The sequence below is a fragment of the Hylobates moloch genome, unplaced genomic scaffold, assembly GCF_009828535.3.
Source record: "Hylobates moloch isolate HMO894 unplaced genomic scaffold, HMol_V3 SCAFFOLD_6, whole genome shotgun sequence".
In the NCBI taxonomy this organism is placed as follows: domain Eukaryota; kingdom Metazoa; phylum Chordata; class Mammalia; order Primates; family Hylobatidae; genus Hylobates; species Hylobates moloch.
In genome coordinates, this window is record NW_026652281.1 from 131,803,845 (window position 1) to 131,825,142 (window position 21,298).

Consider the following 21,298-nt stretch of genomic DNA (forward strand, 5'->3'; position numbering starts at 1 on the left):
CCTCAGCCTCCCAAAGTGCCGGGATTACAAGTTTGAGCCACCGTGCCTGGCCTTGAACTTCACTTTTCTGAACTTTGGTTTCTTCATCTGCAAAACAAGGAGAATGAGTAATCATTATGATTCCTTTTTCCAGTCCTAACAGCTTCTAAGTATAAGATGTTGTCTCAGCCGGGCATGGTGGCTAACACTTGTAATCCCAGCACTTTGGGAGGCTGAGGTGGGCAGATCACCTGAGGTCAGGAGTTTGAGACCAGCCTGGCCATTATGGTGAAACCCATCGCTACTAAAAATACAAAAATTAGCTGGGCGTAGTGGCGGGTGCCTGTAATTCCAGCTACTCAGGAGGCTGAGGCAGGAGAATTGCTAGAACCCGGGAGGCAGAGGTTGCAGTGAGCTGAGATCCCACCACTGCACTCCAGCCTGGGTGACAGAGTAAGAGTCAAAAAAAAAAAAAAACAAGATGTTGTTTCACACAGGTCTCTTACTTTCTCTGGCCTGGCCATGCTTGTTCAACCCTGTTTCTGACTGCTGAGTAGCATGAACGAGTTTCTTGTCCACACAATGCCCTCCTTCCCTCACAAGTTCTCAGGGGTCGGGGGAGGGTACTTCTCTACCTCCAATTACAAAAAGAACAACCAACAATAATAATTATGTCCCTTATTAACAAAGTTTAGAGAGGGTCTAGAGTGAATAATCTCTTCAGGGATTACTTATCAATAAATTTGTAAAAATAAAGCTGTGCATGGTGGCACGTGCCTGTGGTCCTAGCTACTTCGGAGGCTGAGGTAGGAGGATGGCTTGAGCCCAGGAGTTTGAGGCTGCAGTGAGCCATGATCACATCACTGCACTCCAGCCTGGGTGACAGACCTCATCTCTTCAAATAAATAAATAGTGCATTTCAGTGGCAATGTGCAATAATTTACCTTCTGATTAAGAGTACATGTAATGAACTTAGTACATTCCTGGTTTAATTCATTGAGTAACATTACCTTCCTTGTTAGCTCTTTTGAAGTACTGGCTTGTCTATAAAATCTACACAGCATCTTGACTAACATTGTCTCACTTGACCCTTCACACGAGCTCAGAGGGTGGAAGCAAGTCAGGCATTATTTACCCCCATTTTTCCACCAGGAGAGGGGTCCAGGGAAGTGCGGCTAGCTGGCCAAGGCTTGGAGGCTGAATAACTCAAGAGTTGGAATTAGACATGGCATTACTTGGCTATCCCTCCCAGTACTTCTCCCCCATACTGGTTACAACAATCCTACAGCTCAGCTTTGCTGGCTGGGGCAGTTCCAAGGGCTTTTCATTCAGTCTTCTCCTAGATCCAGCAGGTCGTGTGCTCTAATTCTTGTTTTGGAGATGGCCAACATTCCAGGCTGTTATGTTATGTGAGCACGTGGGATCACAGCCAGTCAGAAGCCAGGACTTCTCCAAGTGAAGTCATAAGCACCAAAGGGATCTTGCTAGACACACAGATTTCTGGGTCCAGTCCCAGACCGAGCCTGATTCCTAATACTTTGGCATCTGCGTTCAAAGAAGTCTTCCCTTATCACCCAAACAAAAGTAGCCCATCTAGTCTGATTACCACAGTTTAACTATTGTCTTCATAGATACTAGACAATAATTTATCACTTGTTTATTGTCTCTTTCCCCACCTTAGAATAAATTCCATGAGGATAGGGACTTTGTTAGTCTGGTTTATACCAAACCCGTTTCCTAGAACCCTGCAAGGCCCCCACAGTACGAGGTCAGTAAGTATTGAATCGACTGTACATTGAAGTTTGAAACTGCTGTCATACACTGCCCCTTCATTTTACAATAGAGAAACTGAGGCCCACGAAGCTTTAAGTCACTGCTGCAGAGATGGTAAGGGGGCAGGGCCAGGATAAAATCTCAGATCTCAGAAGTCCCAATCCAGGGACGGTTCAACTCCGCCCAAAGCAATTCTTTAGAAAAAAACGACATCCACTTGAAAGAAAAGACATTTCCTGCCCATAAATACAAGGTTTCGCGGCAGGGAGAAGGGCCTGGCCTGGGTGAGGGCTTTGGTAATTCCGTTCCCACTTCCTAGGCGCCCGCTGCCCGCAAGGGCTAAGGACTCGCCTTCCAGGCCCGGAGTCGAACCCATCTCCGGGTAGTGTCGAGGCCAGGCCCGGCGGCGGCGAAGCGCGGAGCACAACCCACTGAGGTGCGGACGGCTCAGTCAACCAAGGTCACCCGGGCGGGGACCGAAGGGGCCAGGCCCGCCGGGCACAGGGGAGGGAGCGGCGTTGGCGCGTCCTCGGGGCGGATGAGGTACCTCCCTTCGGCCTCCTGGAAGTCAGGAATGACACTAATGGCTCCTTCCCCTGAATCTGACACCCAGCCTAAAGAGCACGAGCAGGCCCAGCAGGCCGCGTGGCCCGCTCCCATGTGCTCCACCTGAGGCCGCTCTCACGCGCTGGCCCTTTAAGATACCTCCCCTCCTCGCCCAGCCTTCTCTCCTATCCCCCTCAGCGCCCCCACCGACAACTCCCGAATTGCATCAGGCACGTGCTCGCCCCCGTCCGGTCTGAGCGTCCCTACCCCCAGCCCGGGAGGTGCTCTGAGGAATCGGAGACGAGGGGCGGGGCGAGGGGCAGGACCGCGGAGCCGTGCGCGCGCGCTCCCGCCGCCTCCTGCCCGCCCGTCGCCCAGGGCCCGGCCGGCGGGCGCGCTCCCGCTGCGCCGTCCCCTCCCCTCGCCAGCCGCGTCGTGAGGCGCGCGCCCGCCCGCCGCCTGCCGCGGATCGCGTGGTCTGCTCGGCTCGCCGCGCCTCTCCCCCGTCCGTCCATATTGCTGCAGCCCCCGAGCCGGGAAGCCCGGGCCGCCCCGGGGGCGGGGGGGAGGGAGGGACGGGACTAGAAGCCTGCCGGGCTCGGGGTGGGGGCGTCTTGCGAGGAACGGGCGGGGGGGGACGCACGCCTAGGAGGCCTGGACCGCAGAGTGGGGGGCCTTCCTCCCCCCCCGCCCCGCTAGTGGGCCTCGGATTTACGGCGGCTGCATCTAACTGGGAGGGGGCCGCACCTCGCGTGAACCCCGACCCTTCTCCGCAGGGACTGGGGCCCAGCGCCCCGGAGGAAGGCGTCGCGGGCGCCCTGCTAGCCAAGTTCGAGGCGGGGGAGGCAGCCTCGGGCGCGCCCGGCTTCTCCGGGGGGGCGGGCGCGCAGATGGCCACTCAGGTGGAGCCGCTGCTGCCTGGGGGCGCCCCGCTCTTGCAGGCCGAAGAGCACGGGGGGCTGGTGAGGAAGAAGCCGCCGCCGGCGCCCGAAGGCAAGGGCGAGCCAGGAGCGAACGACGTCCGCGGGGGGGAGCCGGACGGCGGCGCTCGGAGACCCCGGCCGCCCTGCGCCAAGCCGCACAAGGAGGGCACCGGGCAGCAGGAGCGCGAGAGCCCGCGGCCGCTGCAGCTGCCCGGCGCCGAAGGCCCGGCCGTCAGCGACGGGGAGGAGGGCGGCGGCGAGCCAGGCGCTGGCGGAGGAGCTGCCGGAGCCGCGGGCGCGGGGCGCCGGGACTTCGTGGAAGCCCCCCCACCCAAGGTGAACCCGTGGACTAAGAACGCATTGCCGCCGGTCCTGACCACCGTGAACGGACAGTCTCCCCCAGGTGGGTCTCCCTCCTTGCCCTCCTGGGTCCAGGGGCTTCTTCCGGGGACATGGGAGTCCCCTCCCCCAGCACCTCCAGGGCCCCGGGGTCCGCTACCGGTCATGGTGACTCGGGACTTTTTAAAATTGCCTCCTGGTTGATCCCGGTCGCCGCGCCCTCCCCCCACCGCGAACTCAGGGACCTGCCCCTGCCCGAGGGCCCGGCCTCCTGGAGGCTAAGGCCACCGCCTGGGCCGCAGCGGTTAGTGGGCAACGGTGTGGTCCGGGCCTACCTCGTCGGCAGAGGGTGGGCTCTGGTTTCAGTGAAACGATCCCCACCGCATGCTGGTGTAGGAGACGGTTTCTGGTTTGAACCTTCCTCGGGAAGCCCCTCTTCCCACCCCGCCCGGCGCTCCCCGTTTGGGTAGCGTTGTGAGCGTCCCCATGTTGTAAATGTTTAATGAGCATATGTCATGGGCAACCCAGTGCCCGGCGCGGAGTACATGCCGGCCGCACGGATTCGGGGATTAAAAGTTAACAAGTTTTGTTCTCGGGGAGATGAAATTGGGCGGTAGAATCGCCATTTGGAGACGGGTTGAGAGGTCAGTTGTGGGGAGAAGAAACCAATCGTGTCATCGAAATCGGTGGTTTCCCTCCCCGGTCCCGGGCACATTTCGCCTTAAGAAGGAGTGTGCTGGGGGAGCCAGTTAGGAGGTTGGCGGAAAATGTGAGGCGGGTGAGGGGCCTGCGGCGACTTGAGGGGCGTGTGGCGTCGGGGGAGGGAGTGGCCGGCCTGGGCGGGCGGGTGACAGTTGGGCGCCATGCGCCGCGCCAGCGGCCCGCGGGCCGCTCGGCCTCGGCGTTCGGCGCGGGCCGCGGCGCTGGGGGTGGCAGGCGGGTGCGGGCCCGCGGCGCGGCCCGAGTGTGCGTGTGCGCGGCGCGGGTGTGTGCGCGTCCCCCCTTCCCGGCATTCCTCTGCAGCCGGGACAACGTGGTGCCTCCCCGCGCGGGGAGCGGCATGTGACTGCCGACCGGCGCTTAGCGAATCCTCCCTCTCCCTCCTCCGCGTGTTGGTCCTTTTGGACCGTGCCCCTTTCCGGGGGGAGGTAAGGGTGCAGGAAATCCCAGCAGAGCCGTGTCAGCGTGGGGAGAGAGGCGGTGCAGAATATGGAGTCTGCTCTTGAACTGCCTTTGCTGAGAATAGATCGTCGGCTTGGGTGGGGGAGCGCGCCCACTCTCCTCTCTCGGCCGGCGTATAGGGCGGGTCTCCATTCTTTGGTTTTGGGTCCGTTTGTAGTGGGTCGGTTTTTGTCTTGTAGTTAGAATGATGGCCTCTGGTCGTAGCCCTGGTGCTTTTAAAAAAACTCCTCTCTTGTCGTAGCTGGTTGAGGCTAACTGGTTTAAACCATCAAAAATAAAGGGGGAGCTTAATGTCTTGACCGTCAAAGGAGTAGAAGCACTGCTAGTCCTAGGGAAACAGCATGTTGCAATTTTTATTTCTTTTCAGGTTGCTTCATTTGGAGGAGGGGACATTTGGGGTTTACTAATAGTCCTTAAAACTGTGTTCTCTTCCGTCTCCCCTCCTCCTCTTACCCCCCTTTCCCTTCCAGAGCCCTCTTATGCAAAAGACAGTGCTGAAACCTCCGTTTTCTTTCAATCCCTCCTATCCACCCACAGAGTGAGGGAAAACAACTTTAAAACACTCTTTGGTCCTTCTCCCCTCTTTAAACTCAAAAGGGTATAATCATCCCCGGGAGAGAGCACTCCTTTTAAATGGGTCTACTCATCCTGGCTGCTGCTTGGCTAATGGTGAACCTGCCTTGTGGGTTTTAAATCAGCCATGACATCAGGTGGTATTGGGTGCCTGAGCTGGCATTTTGTGTAAGTCCAGGAGCCCTTGATAGTGTGCGTCACTGGGGTTATTGATCGTGGGAAGAAGACAGCTTGGCTGGCCTCTCACCTTTTCCTCTGAGTGGAGAAGCTGACTTGCTTTAAGTGCCCAAAGCAAAATTCTGAGTGAGGGTAGATTTGCTGTTATTGTTTTTTGGAATCTTAAGGCAAGAAGAGTGTCTACTCGTTGGTTTAGAACCTTTGGAATAGGTTTTGACAGCCTAACTCAAGTTAATCCAGTAACTTCTCTCTCTAAGCCTGTTGTTAGGGCTTGTGTGCATTTTGAGAGAGAATTCTATGATTGGGTTGTCACTCTGGTAAGGCTAGATGGTGACCCTTTCTCTGGAGCCTACATTGGATCTCTGAAGTGCTTTTCCAGCCCTGGTTTTATTTACAGCTTCGACAAATTTAAACGTGACACTAGTGGAGTGGCTGTGTGGTCTTGGGAATTTTTGTGTTCTGTGATGCACATGTTTTTGGGAGTCTACAGAAATGAGTACCTCATAAGCAAACTAAAAGCTTTCCAAAGCTTGCTGTAAATGGCTATTTTTAGCCTTACTTTTGGCTCAAATATTGGTGTTTTAGTTCTTTAAGGGACACATGCAGTAACTAGTAATAAAATATGTTTCGTGATATCTCTTCTTTCTTGTGGGATTCTGTATTCTGGTTTAAGCATCCAAGTCTTACATTTGTAGTTTTAAGTCTTGGGATTTGCATTTCGGTTTTTTAGATCTCCCTCCCTCCCCAGAGTATTTTTAAATGTTTGAAATTTTTGCTTTATCCTAGCCATACCCCTTTTAAGTATAAGATCCAAGACATCTAAGTTAAGAGATGATATATAGCAAATGTTCTGGGGTCAAACTGAGTGGGTTCAAATGCCACCTCTACCACTTGTTAGCTGTGGCTCCTTGGGCATGTTATTTAACCATTCTATGCCTCACCTTCTTAATTTGTGTAATAGGTATTTATGATTTACCTGCCTCATGGGGGTATTACGAGCATTCATTGTTATGATAAGTGTATTTAGCCCAGTGCTTGGCAGGTAGACGTTGTTACTTACTCTGGGTCTTGGTGGTACTTTTCCCTGGGTCTCTGGTTTTCTCTATGTGTAATATGATGGGGTTGGTGAATGCAGATCTTTCCTTTTCTTGTATTGTATCGGTACTCCATGAAATGTATGAGATCTGTCTCCTTAAAACTTGACTTTTGCTTATCCACAGACTTGAAGGGCATGGGATGGATAATTTAAAGTTTGCTGACTCTTAAGAATTAGCTATTTTTTGCTTTGGAATGTGGTGAGATGAATTTTTAAAAAATAAGTTTTAACTTTTTAGTTTGCCTTTTGTAAAGATTTTCTTTGGGGGGAGTTGCACGTGTGCTCTCAGAGATGTGAGGAAAAGCCAGCCTAACTGGATTGAAAGTTTGCTGTGGCTGGTGCACGTGTAGTGCCGTGAGACTTGAGAGTACAGATAGTCCCCAACTTATGATGGTTCAATTTATGATTTTTTGACTTTATGTTGATGGGAAAGTGATACTCATTTATTGGAAACTGTACTTCAGGTACCCATACAACCATGGTTTTTCACTTTCAGTACAGTATTCAATAAATTAATTACCTGAGACATTCAACGCTTAAAATAGGCTTTATGTTAGATGCTTTGGCCATCTGTAGGCTAATGTAAGTGTTCTGAGTGCATTTAAGATAGGCCAGGCTAAGTTTTTTTGTTGTTGTTGTTGTTTTGAGACAGTCTTGCTCTGTCGCCCAGATTGGAGTGCAGTGGTGTGATCTTGGCCCACTGCAATCTCCACCTTCCGGGTTCAAGTGATTCTCCTGCCTCAGCCTTGTGAGTAGCTGGGATTACAGGCATGTGCCACCATGCCTGGCTAATTTTGTATTTTTAGTAGAATGGGGTTTCTCCATGTTGGTCAGGCCGGTCTCAAACTCCCGGCCTCAGGTGATCCACCCGCCTTGGCCTCCCCAAGTTTTGGGTTGGGATTACAGGCATGAGCCACTGCGCCCGGCCCTAGGAGCTACTTCTGATCATGCTCATGACCAGCAGTGTGGACACCGGCAAACGCTTTGCTTTCTCTGTGCCTCTGTTTCTTCGTCTGTAAAATCAGGGTATTAGACTAGGTCTAAATGTCTTAAAAGTTTTCTAGTATCAAAATTTTTTTTCTAAAACTCCCTCCCCACAAAAGAAAGAAACCAAAGTAGAGCTTTATATATGCGTAGCTTTATATTTTGCATTATGATTAGGAATCCAAGCTCTCTGGAGGCTGGAGAAACTCTTCCGGCTTCAGGAGCCTAAGTCGATGGCTTGGGGGTGTATAATGGAGCAACCAGACATTATGTGCCTTACAGTGTCTGAAAGCACACAGCACTGCCTGAAAATTTCCTCCACCAAATAAAAACTGAACCTAAATCTAACAGAACCATAGAGCTAACTGCCAGTTTATAGGGAAATGGGGCTACAGGAACAGACTAATTAGCCATGAGGTAGGCAGTTATTCAGTTTCTAAATGTGAGAAATTCTACAAGACACACTATTTCCAATACATAAATGGCATTTTTTAAAGGGAAGAACTGTTACAGATGAAGAAAGTTGAGACATCAGTCGTGCATTGTTGTAGATCTTGTTTGGATCTTGATTCTTGACCAAATGTCCAAAGACATTTTGATGACAACTGAGGAAATTTGACTAAGTTAAGAAATTATCTTATTTTGTTAGGGATGATAATGGTATTATGATTGTTTTTAACTGTGTAACTGGATATATTGTGCACTCCCACCTAAGAACTGTTAGGTTAGTCTATTAAATAAGACTTAAGGCTTTTTCCTATTGTGCACTTGATCTTAGCCAAAGGGCCAAGAAGCAATATAGTGTGAATCACTTTCTCTTCTTCTAAGGAAAGGTCACAATTAGGACACCCTTTGAAGGGGAGAGTGGGAGGCAGCTTTCATCGGGAGCCATCAACAGGCCTGGCCTCTTTCCTTGTGGACAGGTAGTTTGAGTTTCATACTATCCGGAAGTGAGTGCCTGCGAGGTAGGGGAAGGTTTTTAGGAGGTGGTTTTTGGCCCTTTGGGAGGTAGAGGGTGGTCACAAGCCTTCTTGAACTCTGAACCCCTTGAGGGGTGGGATCTTTCTGCTGACCCACCCACTGTCTATAGTGGGCCCTGAACTGGCGTAAGCAATCTAATAGCTGTTACTAAGCACCCATTCCCTTTTCTGGGAGGTGGGCAGGGTGGGAGGAGGAGGAGGAGGAGCCGGCCTGAAACCGCAAAAACCTCTTTAAAATGGAGAGCTTGGCAGATGGGAGTGCCCCTGTTTGCAAAACCCAGGACAGCTCAAAGGGAGTAATTAGGGTGTTGGAGCCACTGGAGGTTCAGCAGGTGCCTCAGTCCAGACTCACAAACCTCCCTGGCTGATCCAGAGTGATCTAAGGGAGTGGCCAGGAGAGAGGATGGCCTTACCTTGCCTGGGATTCAAGAAAGGAAGTAAGTTTTGATACCTCGCTAGTGAAAACATGGGAAACAGCACATCAGTGTGAAGGGAGAAGGTGATGGGATTTAAATTAGAACATAGGCAGGGTACTTCTCTCTGCTCTCACTTTTTGCCCTTAGATTGTTTGTCTAACCTGTTTTGCTTATTCACAGAATGGGGCTAATCCTGGTGCTGAGGTTGTTTAGAGGGTCAAATTGCTGTTGAGTATGGGGCAGCACAGTTCATGAATTTAAAAAGTCCTTCTGGGCGCAGTGGTTCGCACCTGTAATCCTAGCACTTTGGGAGGCTGAGGCAGGCGGATCATGAGGTCAGGAGTTTAAGACCAGTCTGGCCAGCATCGTGAAACCTTGTCTCTACTAAAAATACAAAAAAAATTAGCCAGGCATGGTGGCGTGTGCCTGTAGTCCCAGCTACTCAGGAGGCTGAGGCAGGAGAATTGTTTGAACCGGGGAGGCGGAGGTTGCAGTGAGCTGAGATCGTGCCACTGCACTCCAGCCTGGGTGACAGAGCAAGACTCCATCTCAAAAAAAAAAAAAAAAAAAACCTCCTACACAGATGTAAGATATAAGTTTTTTTTATTTCAGAAGATTGCATTCCAAAGCCAGATATTGGTAATTACTCACTCTGAGGATTTATCTGTGCCTTTCCTCAACTGAGTGGATAATCAGGAGTTAGCTGAATTTTCAAGAAGGGCTATTTGTGATGGTTACCAGGGGCAAGTGGCCAACTTCCCATGGCTAATAGCCTGGGATGTCTTCCTGAAGGATTTTCCCAGAATCAAGGACAGTCCTAGTGTGGCACCTTTTTTTTCTTGGCTGAACCTTTAGACTGGCAAAGCCCTAGGTGTGGGGAGGGGCGGATTGTGGGTCTTCATAGATGAATTTTGTAAAGCCAGCCTGGTAGATGTGTCATATATGGCATGGGACTTCTCCATCTCAGTTTGATATGCTGTTAATAAACCTAGATGAGTCCTCCATGACAGGTCTTGTTTACAGGCCACTTTGTAATTACTCTCCAAACTAGTGGTAACCACCTTACTCTCAAGACATAGATTCCAGCCACTCAAAGTTGCCTTTTCTCTTTGCCTTAGAATGGAGTTGCAAGCTTCTCAGAGGAAATTAAGTCCCACAGTAGCCAGGAGCCATCTAGATAAATGATCTGATAGAGATAGGGCTCTGTATGGTTTTTGCCCTGCTTTTCACTTAAACTAATTTATTTAGGCTCCTGATAATTCAGAGATAAGTAATAGTAGTATAATAGTCACCATTTACTGAGTGTCTCACCTTTTCTAGCCCAAGTGATCTGCTGAGCAGATGCTTTTTTTTTTTTTTTTTTTTTTTTTTGAGAAAGAGTTTCTCTCTTGTTGCCCAGGCTGGGGTGCAATGTGCGATCTCAGCTCACCACAACCTATGCTTCCTGGGTTCAAGCGATTCTCCTGCCTCAGCCTCCCAAGTAGCTGGGATTACAGCCATGCACCACCATGCCTGGCTAATTTTTTATATTTTTACTAGAGACGGGGTTTCTGCATGTTGGTCAGGCTGGTCTCGAACTCCTGACCTCAGGTGATCTGCCCACCTCAGCCTCCGAAAGTGCTGGGATTACAGGTGTGAGCCACCGCGCCTGGCCCAGCAGATGGTCTTTTTATTCCCACTTCACAGATGAGGAAAGTGAGACTGAGGAGACGTTAAGCAACTCTGTCCTTCTAATTGCTCAGACTAAACACCTTAAGATCATCCTTGCCACCTCTGTTTTTTTTCTGGCTGGTTGCAGTGGCTCACACCTGTAATCCCAGCACTTTGGGAGGCCGAGATGGTAGGATCATGTGAGCCCAGGAGTTCAAGGCTGCAAGTGAGCTGTGATTGTGCCACAGTACTCCAGCCTGGGCGACAGAGTGAGACCCTGTCTCTAAAAAGTAAATGTCTTTTGGTGACCCCACATGTAATGTACTAGTACATCCTTTGACAAAACTGTGTCCTGGCTGGGCACAGTGCCTCATGCCTGTAACCCCAGCACTTTGGGTGGGAGGCCAAGGCGGGCAGATTGCTTGAGCCTAGAAGTTTGAGACCAGCCTGGGTAACATAGGGATACCCATCTCTTAAAAAAAAAAAAAAAATACAAACATTAGTCGAGCATGGTGGTGCATGCCTGTAGTCCCAGCTCCTGGGGAGGCTGAGGTAGGAGGATCACTTGAGCCTTGGGAGGTAAAGGCTGCAGTGAAAGATGAGTGTGTCACTGTACTCCGGCCTGGGCAACGGAGCAAGACTGTCTCAAAAAGAAAAAGCTGCCTGGGTGTGGTGGCTCACGCCTGTAATCCCAGCACTTTGGGAGGCCGAGGCAGGTGGATCACCTGAGGTCAGGAGTTCAAGACCAGCCTGGCCAACACGGTGAAACCCTGCCTCTACTAAAAATACAAAAATTAGTCAGGCTTGATGGCATGCACCTGTAATCCCCAGCTACTTGGGAGGCTAAGGCAGGAGAATCGCTTGAACCTGGGAGGCAGAGGTTGCAGTGAGCTAAGATTGCACCATTGCACTCCAGCCTGGGCAACAGAGCAAGACTCCATCTCAAAAAAAAAAGCTGCATCCAGGTTGGGTGTGGTGGCTTATACCTATCATCCCAGCACTTTGGGAGGCTGAGGCAAGAGGATCACTTGAGCCCAGGAGTTCAAGACCAGCCTGGGCAACATAGTGAGACCCCATCTCTTAAAAACAAATTAACTGGGTGTGGTGGTGCATTCCTGTGGTCTGAGCTACTCTGGAGGCTGAGGTGGGAAGATTGCTTGAGCCCAGGAGGTTGAGGCTATATTGAGCTATGATTGTGCCACTGCACTCCAGCCTAGGCAATGCAGTCAGACCATGTCTTTAAAAAAAAAAAAAAAACTGGCTGGGCGTGGTGGCTCACACCTGTAATCCCAGCACTTTGGGAGGCTGAGGTGGGAGGGTCACTTGAAGTCAGGAGTTTGAGACCAGCCTAGCCAACATGGTGAAACCCAGTCTCTACTAAAAATACAAAAAGTAGCTGGGCGTCTTGCATGCCTATAATCCCAGCTACTTGGGAAGCTGAGGCACAAGAATCACTTGAACCTGGGAGGCAGAGGTTGCAGTGAGCCGAGATCATGCCACTGCACTCCAGCCTGGACAACAGAGCAAGACTCCATCTCAAAAAAAAAAAAAAGAAAACAACAAAAAAAAGTATGTCCAAATCTAAATGCTTTTACCACCTCATCTCTTGTTGGCCTGGGCCATACATCATCATTTCTCATGTAGATTTTTGCAGCAGCCTCTTAACTGGTCTCCTGTCACTCCTACTTAAAACCCTCTGGTAACTTCTCAGCAGAGTAAAATCCAGAGTCCTTAGAGTGTTCTGTAAGACTGTACTTGATCTGGTCTCTGTCCATCTAACCTCTGACCTCATCTTTCATCACTTGCCCCTTCTTCACTCATTTCCTTCCAGCATCAGTTCTCACTTCCTAAAACATGTCACGTACTCTTTGCATCGGGTCTTTTGTTCTGTAGTGCTCTTCCCGCAGATCACTGTGGTGGAAATGCCTTCCCAGACCACCCTATATAGACTAGCAAGTCCTGACCTTGGATTCCCTATCTCCATCCCTCTTACCCTGCTTCATTTTTCTTCTTAGTTCTTTTTCCCCCCCAAGGCAAGGTCTGAGTCTGTCATCCAGCCTGGAGTGCAGCAGTGCAATCACGGCTCACTGCAGACTCAGCCTCCCAGGCTCAAGCAATCCTCCCACCTCAGCCTCCAGAGTAGTAGCTGAGACTACAGGCACACATCACCACGCCTGGCCAGTTTTTTAATTTTTTGTAGGAATGGGGTCTCACTGTGTTGCCCAGGCTGGTCTTAAACTCCTAGGCTCAAGCAGTCCTCCCACCTTGGTTTCCCAAAGTGCCAGGATTACAAGCATGCGCCACGGCACCTGGCTATTTTTCTTCTTAGCTCTTATCACCACTGGGTCAAGGACTTTGATACTTGACTACTTTTGTATTCCCAGTACCTGCAGCAGTGCCTGGCACAATGTAGTAGGCAGCTTGGTGAACATTTAGTGAATGAATTAATTGCATATTTTTAGTGGCATTCATTCATTACATTTTGAGTGCTTACCATGTGTCAGACATAGGGGATACTGCAGTGCATAATAAAAAGTCTCTGCAAGAAACACATGCACTCAAAATTCAGTATGGAATATGCTGTGTAGGGAATCCCAAAGCATGGAATTCTTTGGCAGTGTAGCAGGGGCACCCAACTCAGTATAGGTCAGAGAAGTCTTCTAGAAATGGGAAGGATGAGTAGCAGTCACCTGAGAAGAAGCCTGGAAAGAGAACTCAGTTTTGGTTGAGGGAAGGCCCTGGTGTTCAGGGAACTGAGTTCCTTGTGGTTGTAATATGGATAATTAGAAAGTAAGGTAAGCAGTCCTGCCTTGTAATCTGTGCTGAATTCTGGTTTTAGCTGGAAGGAGTGGAGAGACATCGAAGATTGTATGTGAGGGGAGTAGCATGGTCAGATTTTTCCTTTTGAAAGATGACTCTGGCCACATGGCAGAACCTCTTGGGTTAAGAATAGGTGATTTGGGGTTTCCTATTTGATCCTTTAGGGCAGGGTTCCCAGATTACAAAATGGAGCAAATTTCCAAGTCATTCCTGAAATGTGGATCTTGGGCAATTATTAACTGTCATCACTCAGGGGTAGAGAGTGGCTAGGGTTTATGGGATATCTCAGACCCTTCAGAAGGCTGCATTATCCAGAATGCATCTCATTTGCTGGAAGAAGCACAGTTGCTGATGAACTGGTTGAGCTCATGCTTGCCTGCTTGCCCCTGCTGCAGCTGTCTGGGTAGGGAGAACAAGAGGCCCTGAAAGTTGTAGAAGGGGCAGTGGGGCAGGCTTCCAGGTGGCAATCGGCCCCCTTGTCCTGGGGAGGTCCACATGGCTAGGCTTGTAACCATCAGCTGGTTTTACAGCTATGCTGAGAACAGTGGGTTTGCATTTGCCCACAGATAGGCTGCTACCCTGAGTTCTTGAGAACACTGGGCTATAGTTAGGCTTACCCAGCCCAGTTTCCTAGTTGTCAGCACTGTCTCCATTGCTGTGCCCTCAGGGCCTTGGTTTTCCCTTCCTCCTTTTAGAGAAGAGGGAATATTTGGAACTGGAAGGGCCTGAGAGGTCATTCAATCTAAACCTCTCATTTACAGGTTAGGTACTTCAAGCCTAGAAAGGAAATAGGAGTTGTTCAGGATTCCAGTCAATTCAAAGCAAGGCTGAGACTTGAACCTGCTCCCACTACAGTTCTGTTTTTTTTGTTGTTGTTGTTTTTTTTTGTTTTGTTTTGTTTTGTTTTTGAGACGGAGTCTTACTCTGTCACCCAGGCTGGAGTGCAGTGGCGCGATCTCGGCTCACTGCAAGCTCCGCCTCCCGGGTTCACGCCATTCTCCTGCCTCAGCCTCTCCGAGTAGCTGGGACTACAGGCGCCTGCCACCACGCCCGGCTAATTTTTTGCATTTTTGGTAGAGACGGGGTTTCACCGTGGTCTCGATCTCCTGACCTCGTGATCCGCCCACCTCGGCCTCCCAAAGTGCTGGGATTACAAGCGTGAGCCACTGCGCCCGGCTACAGTTCTGTTTTAACTCTACCTCTGGAGGAAGAAGTAAAATGGGGTAGTTGAGCATGAACTTGGGACAGTCAGTCACAGCCCAGCCATTTACCAACTGAGTGCCCTTGGATAGGTTGGTAACTTCTGGGCTTCAGTAAATGGGGCTGTAGCTGGAGTGCCCACGTACTAGGATCATTGATGAATGTGAGCTAGGTGAATATATAAAAATACTCAGCTGGAGCTTGGCACATAGTAATACGTGGTAATGGTAAGAATGTTGAATGTTCTTCTTTTGAGGCCCTGACTTTGGCCCAGGTCTTCAATTTGCTTAACAGAAGTCAGGTGCTATAGCTGGCCTTCCTCTGTTGTCCTGGGTCCTCTGTCCCTTGATTGCTACAGTTTGGTCCTGAGCATACACAGGAAGGTAGCCTACATGAACTCTCAGAGCCAGTTTTTCTGACCTTGCCCTAGGCTGGCTCATGCAACTCCATATTGAAGTGGAATTTAAGGACTCACTGGGAACCATAATCTTGACAGTGAGAAGCTCAAATTGTGGTGCTTGAGAATGCCCTAGTATTAGAATGTCAGAGATGAGCTCAGGCGTTTTGCAGTAAAATTCTCCCACTCTCTTTCATGGCTTTCTGCAGCTTTGAGGTTGTTTGAAGAAGCAGAGCTCTCTCTGATTTTTCTGTTCTGTATATGTATTTCCTGTTCTGCGTGTATATTAACAGTGATAGGAGGAAGAGACACCAATTACGTGGATGGAATAGCCTGGTTTTGGAGCCCAGTGTAGGGGTGGGGTTTGGAAATGGTGAGTGCAAGGTTGGGTATGGGAGGCTGGATGCTGCTTCTAGGAAATGTGGGAGACAGGAAATCAGGAACACCTAGAAGAATTGGCCCTCTGGGCTGCATGCATCCTTCTATGAAGAAGGAATGGTTGAAGAACTAGGGTTATTTTGCCCAGGGAATCAAAGCTTGGGGGTGCGGTGTCTTGAAATACAGAATTTTGATAAATCTTTTCCACTTGGCCTAAAGCTCTGATGGCAGGTGAGAGATGAAGGGTTAGTAGGTTTTGCCTGTGGTCAAGTAGTAACTTTTAACAGTGCCCCTAAATGGATTCAGTTGTCACAGGAGATACTGAGTTCCTTGACATGGTAATATTTGGGACGGTAGTTTAGAGCATGATTTGTTGTAGGGTTCTGCAGCTACAAGTTGGCAAAATACTTTTCAGATTCATTCATTCAGAAAGTTGTGAATACTGTATCTGTTAGGTGTCAGACCCTGAGAATCAGAGTTGTAAACAAGACACATTGCGGCCGTGGTGGGGCTTATATTCTGAAAGGCAGAAGTCACCTGTCTGTCCAGCCCAGTGACAAGTTTTGATTGACTTGTATTTAAAAACACTTTAAAGTAATCATCTGTACTTAAAAATCAAGAAAATTATCTGGAAACCTAGGGAATTCTAGCTTTAAAAAAAAAAATCAGAATCAATAAGCAACCACTGAATTATGTACCTTATTTTTTATTTATTTATTTTTATTTGTTTATTTATTTTGAGACTAAGTCTCACTCTGTTGCCCAAGCTGGAGTGTAGTGGCATGATCTCGGCTCACTGCAACCTCCGCCTCCCGGGTTCAAGTGATTCTCCTGCCTCAGCCTCCTGTGTAGCTGGGACTACAGGCACGCGCCACCATGCCCGGCTAATTTTTGTATTTTTAGTAGAGATGGGGTTTCACTCTGTTGGCCAGCTGGTCTTGAACTTCTGACTTCATGATCCACCCGCCTCGGCCTCCCAAAGTGCTGTGATTACAGGCATGAGCCACCTTGCCCGGCCATATTTTATTTTTTTGCGCGATCTCAGCTCACTGCAACCTCCGTCTGCTGAGTTCAAGCGATTCTCCTGTGTCAGCCTCCCAAGTAGTGGGATTACAGGTGCCTATCACGCCTGGCTAATTTTTTGTATTTTTAGCGGAGACTGGGTTTTGCCATGTTGGCCAGGCTGGTCTTGAACTCCTGACCTCAGGTGATTCACCCACCTCGGCCTCTCAAAGTGCAGGAGTTAAAGGTAAGAGCCCCCTGGCCAAATTGTGTACTTTAAATGCATGGGTTGCATGGTATGTAAATTATGTCAGTAAAGCTGTTATAGGGGAAAAAATGAGAAGACCTAGCCACTCTGGGCCTCTCATGACTGCTGTCTGAAGGCAGGGCCCAGCCTCCCTTTAGGTGAAGAGTGCCACAGCTTGGCTCTTGTAGGCCCTTGAGTTTGCTGTCTTTTACCCAGGCTTCCTTCCAGCATGTCTATGGGACCAGACTTTTGTGTATTTCATCATAAAAACGAGAAAGGACAGCAGACTGCGTAGCTCACAAACAGAGGAATATCCTCATGGGAGAAGAATGAGAGGAGGCAGTGGGGATGTGGGGACGACTTTAAGGCCTTAGGGTAGGAGTTGCACTCAGTAGAGGTGAGGTAGGGGGAGTGAGTGTGATGGAGAGATAGGACTCACCTAGCTTTGTGGCCAGAGGCCCTGAAGCAGCAATAGGAAAGCTCTCTGAGAGTTAAGGGATGGGCTTGCCAGGTGAAACTGAGTTATGTTAGGTCCCAATAAGACTTTGCTTCCTTCCTCTCATCTGCGAAATGGGTATAGCATCTTGGATCTCAATCTGTAAGGCTCTGTTAAGCACAAACACCCTGTAAGTGTGATCAGTCTCAGAGTATAAAGGAGAAAGATGTGGCTACAGGCCTTGTGGCAGTAGCCGGGGGCAGCTTCAGTCAAAGTGTTGGGGAGTGCCTCTCACGGTGAGCCAAGATGGGATTGATAAGGAGACTGGTGGTGAACCTTCTAACCTGGAGGAATAACAAGTACCAGGTTGTGTTGAGTTTAGAGTTCTCCAAGGAACAGAGACAAGGCCTGTATGAATGAGGGGAGAGAGACACAGAGAATCAGAAACAGGAGGCCTTTGGAGGCCAGCTTAGGGAGTCTGGATCCTGTTCTGAAAGCATTGGAAGAGGTGTTATCACCTGATTTCTGCTTTAGGATTACTCAGTTCTGTGGAAAATGGACGGAGGAGGTAGGGGGAGGAGGCAAGGTGGAAGCAAGGAGACTCCTTAGGAGACTACTTCTGTAGTAGTCCAGGAAAAAGATGGAGAGGAGGGGGATGATGGCATAGTGACTTGGGCCTGATTTTTTTTTTTTTACTAGCTGTTTTCTCCTGAGACTAGACCTCTTAAAGAGGAAGCTTTCTGATTGCTATTTCGTATTTCCTCCTCACTTCTCACACTATCTAGAAGCTAAATTAGTTGCACTATCCCATCATCAGAAGGGTAGTTTAGGCAGGCATTTTCCCCCTGGTTTTGGATCTCTTGGCCCCAAAGCCAGGCTAAGGACAGGTGCTTCCCTGCCTAGGCTACCTCTCCTGGCCTGTCCCTGGCTCCCTCCCTGCCCCAGGGTAGAGGTGGAATGAGGGTATGAGAGAATAGCCTGAGACACAGGCAAGGGCATGGTTGGGAGGGCAGTCCAGGAGGTTGGGACTGATCTTGACCCTGAGTCTGTGTGTCACGGTTTTCTCTTCCTGACTTCTTGTCAGAAACTGCTATGGGTTTTTGATTTCAGGTAAGATCCTTAGGGCAGAGTCAGAGCAAGCTGCTGGAGCACAGTCTGGGAATCTATACTGGAGTTCTGATTTTAGTCCCACTCTCTAGTTTCTCCTGGCTAGAACTTCATTTCTCACAACTTTTATAAAGGGATTGGATCCTGGCCGGGCATGGTGGCTCATGCTTGTAATCCCAGTGCTTTGGGAGGCCGAGGCAGGTGGATCACCTGAGGTCAGGAGTTCAAGACCAGCCTGCCCAATGTGGTGAAACCCCGTCTCTACAAAAATACAAAAATTAGCCAGTCGTGGCAGCAGGCACCCGTAATCCCAGTTACTCAGGAGGCTGAGGTGAGAGAGTCGCTTGAACGCAGGGGGTGGAGGTTGCTGTGAGCCAAGATCGCGCCACTGCCCTCCAGCCGGGGCGACAGAGCGAGACTCTGTCTCAAAAAAAAAAAAAAAAAAAAAGGATTGGCTCCTGTGCTGTCAAGTGCAGTGCTTATCAGTGAGTAATAGCCTTTGTCATGTCCCTGGGCTTAGCCATGTGTCCTAAAATCTGCCTCGTGGGTAGCTCACCTTGGTGAGGACAGATTCCCCAGGAACACAGGCCAGAGTTCCTGGAGACCCTCTGCTAATGTCATGATTATTGAACTTTCAAGCTACCACACACTCCTATTCACTGTCACCATTCATTTTCACAGTAACCCTGTGGGATCTAGCTACAGTGACAGTCCTCATTTTACGGATGAGAAAACAGGTGCTCATAGAGGTTCACTAATTTGCTCAAGGCTCCACAGTAGTTAGTAAGTAGCTGGGGTTTGAGCCTATGGCAGACTGACTCGAGTTTATGCCGTACACATCATCTGGCTTTGCATTCTCCCAGACCACAGAATTGTACATATCCTCCCAGGAAAACTGTTCAGGGGGAGAGAGGACTCGCACAGATCTTGAGATTCTGTTATCTGTATAGGGCTCTTATAGCCCAGCCTAGACGCCTCAACTCTGCCTCCGCTGGCAGGGTGGGCTCTGGGGACATAAGCCAAGTGGGTTTAAGCCAGGCACTGATCCTGCTGGGGAGCTCTGGCTCTTCCCCTAGAGATGTTCCTCCAGCTCTGCTGGGCCACATGCAGGCCTGCTGGAAAGACCTTGTGGTTTTTCACGCATGGCCTTGGGGTCAGTAGGAAAGGTTGGGGGTGGGGTTCTCTACAGGCTTTGGAGGGCTCTCTGGCTTTGTGTTACCAAAGAGGATGGAAAATACCCTATGTGTTGGGCCTTTTAACTTCTTTTGAAGGGGAAATCTTCAGGTTGCTCAAGCAACACCAATTCATTGTAGAAAAATGTCCAAATATATTTTAGCAAAAAGAAAACCCCTTGGTAATCTGTCCCACTAACCAGCAAATATACAACCCACATGAACATAAATACACATATAAATATAATAAACATTGATGGGATTGTATATCTTTCTAGACCAGTGCTAGCCACATAAATTAAAATTTTCTAGTAGCCATATTTTTTTAAAAAGTAAAAATGGGAAATCAGTTTTAATAATCTAATATATTCAAAATGCTGTTTTAACATAATGTAAAAATTATGAAATGTACATTCTCCTTACTAAGTTTTTGAAATTTGATGTCTTTCATACTTAAACTTCTCGATTTGGGCTAGGAACATTTCAAGTGCTCAGTATCCACATATTGTGGCTCGTGACTATGGTATTGGATAGCATATTTCAAGTGTGTGTGAGAGGATACATATATATACACCTTTTAATAAAAAGACAAAATGCGATCATAATATAGTAGCCTTCCCCTTGTCCATGGGGGATACATTTCAAGACCTTCCAGTAGATGCTTGAAACATCAGCTAGTACCAAACCCTCTATATGTTTTTTCCTATACATACATAACTATGATAAAGGTTAATTTGTAAATTAGGCGCAGTAAGAGATTAACAACAACAAAATACAACAATTACAACAGTATATTGTAATAAAAGTTACGTGAATGTGGTCTTCTTCTCAAAATATCTTTTGTTTTGTTTTGTTTTTTGAGATGGAGTTTTGCTCTTGTTGCCCAGGCTGGAGTGCAGTGGCATGGTCTCAGCTGACTACAACCTCCTCCTCCCAGGTTCAAGCAATTCTCCTGCCTCAGCCTCTGGAGTAGCTGGGATTATAGGCATGTGCTGCCACACCCTGCTAATTTTGTATTTTTAGTAGAGACGGGGTTTTCGGATGTTGGTCAGTCTGGTCTTGAACTCCCGACCTCAGGTGATACACCTGCCTCCCAAAGTGCTGGGATTACAGGCATGAGCCACCGCACCCGGCCTTTTTTTTTTTTTTTTTTTTTAAAGACGTTGCTATTCTATTCTTTGAGTTACTGTTGGGACAACTGGGAAGAGAGAAGAGTTGAGATAAAGAATGAGGAAGGCTCCAGACTGGAAGTTTAGTCCGCCCAGTTTTTGTACTGGAAGGGCTAATTGCTGATTTCGTTAAGAAAATGTACGAATGGGGGCTTCTGTCACCTCAAAATATCTTGTACTGTACTCACCTATTTTGGGGCCTCAGTTGTCCGTGGGTTACAAACTATGGCTGGGGGGGCAGGGATCCACTGTTTTGTAAGCTATGTATTTTTTCCATTTAGAAACATAGGCTTTCAAGGGGACTTAATCTTTTTGTAACCCTCAAAGCCACCTTGGGAAGGAAGGTAGCAGTTTCCTGTTGAGAGAAAGGTTAAGGAACTGTCGCTGCGAAGGCACATACCCAGCTGCTACCTGTGAGCCCTCCACTCTTTCCCTGCCCTCTGCAGGCACGCTACGGTTGAGGCCTCTGAGCCTGGGCCACAGTTGACATGCATGCATGTGTAAGTGCATGTTCCCACACAGCACTGTGCTGGGGGAAGCAGGCCCAGATAGGGGAAGATACTTGCCGAGCTGCCACACAGGGATAGGATATTTAAAACACAAGCACCCTGAACTCCCAGTCCAGTGTTCTTTCCACTCATCTGCCAGATTCTGAGAGCTTCCTGCCTGGTTTTGGAACTACTTGAAGTACAAAGAGGAAACTAATGGAGGGTGGGCAAAGGCCTTCCACTTGGTTTGTCTGGGAGTGCCCC

The 21,298-nt window shown here is 49.1% G+C and overlaps 1 protein-coding gene across 3 annotated transcripts in view; it reads left to right on the forward strand.

Moving 5' to 3' along the window:
* Nucleotides 1–2,781: 2,781 nt before the first annotated feature.
* Nucleotides 2,782–21,298, forward strand: part of LARP1 (La ribonucleoprotein 1, translational regulator) — a 63,496-nt gene continuing 44,979 nt past the window's right edge. Inside the window, exon 1 of one of the 3 annotated variants that reach the window (XM_032158454.2) lies at nt 2,782–3,624. In XM_032158454.2, coding sequence (XP_032014345.1) covers nt 3,189–3,624 — 436 coding nt within the window. In that variant the 5' untranslated portion in view covers nt 2,782–3,188. The remainder of the gene's footprint in view (nt 3,625–21,298) is intronic. The other 2 variants (XM_032158456.2, XM_032158455.2) reach the window with 2 other exon arrangements.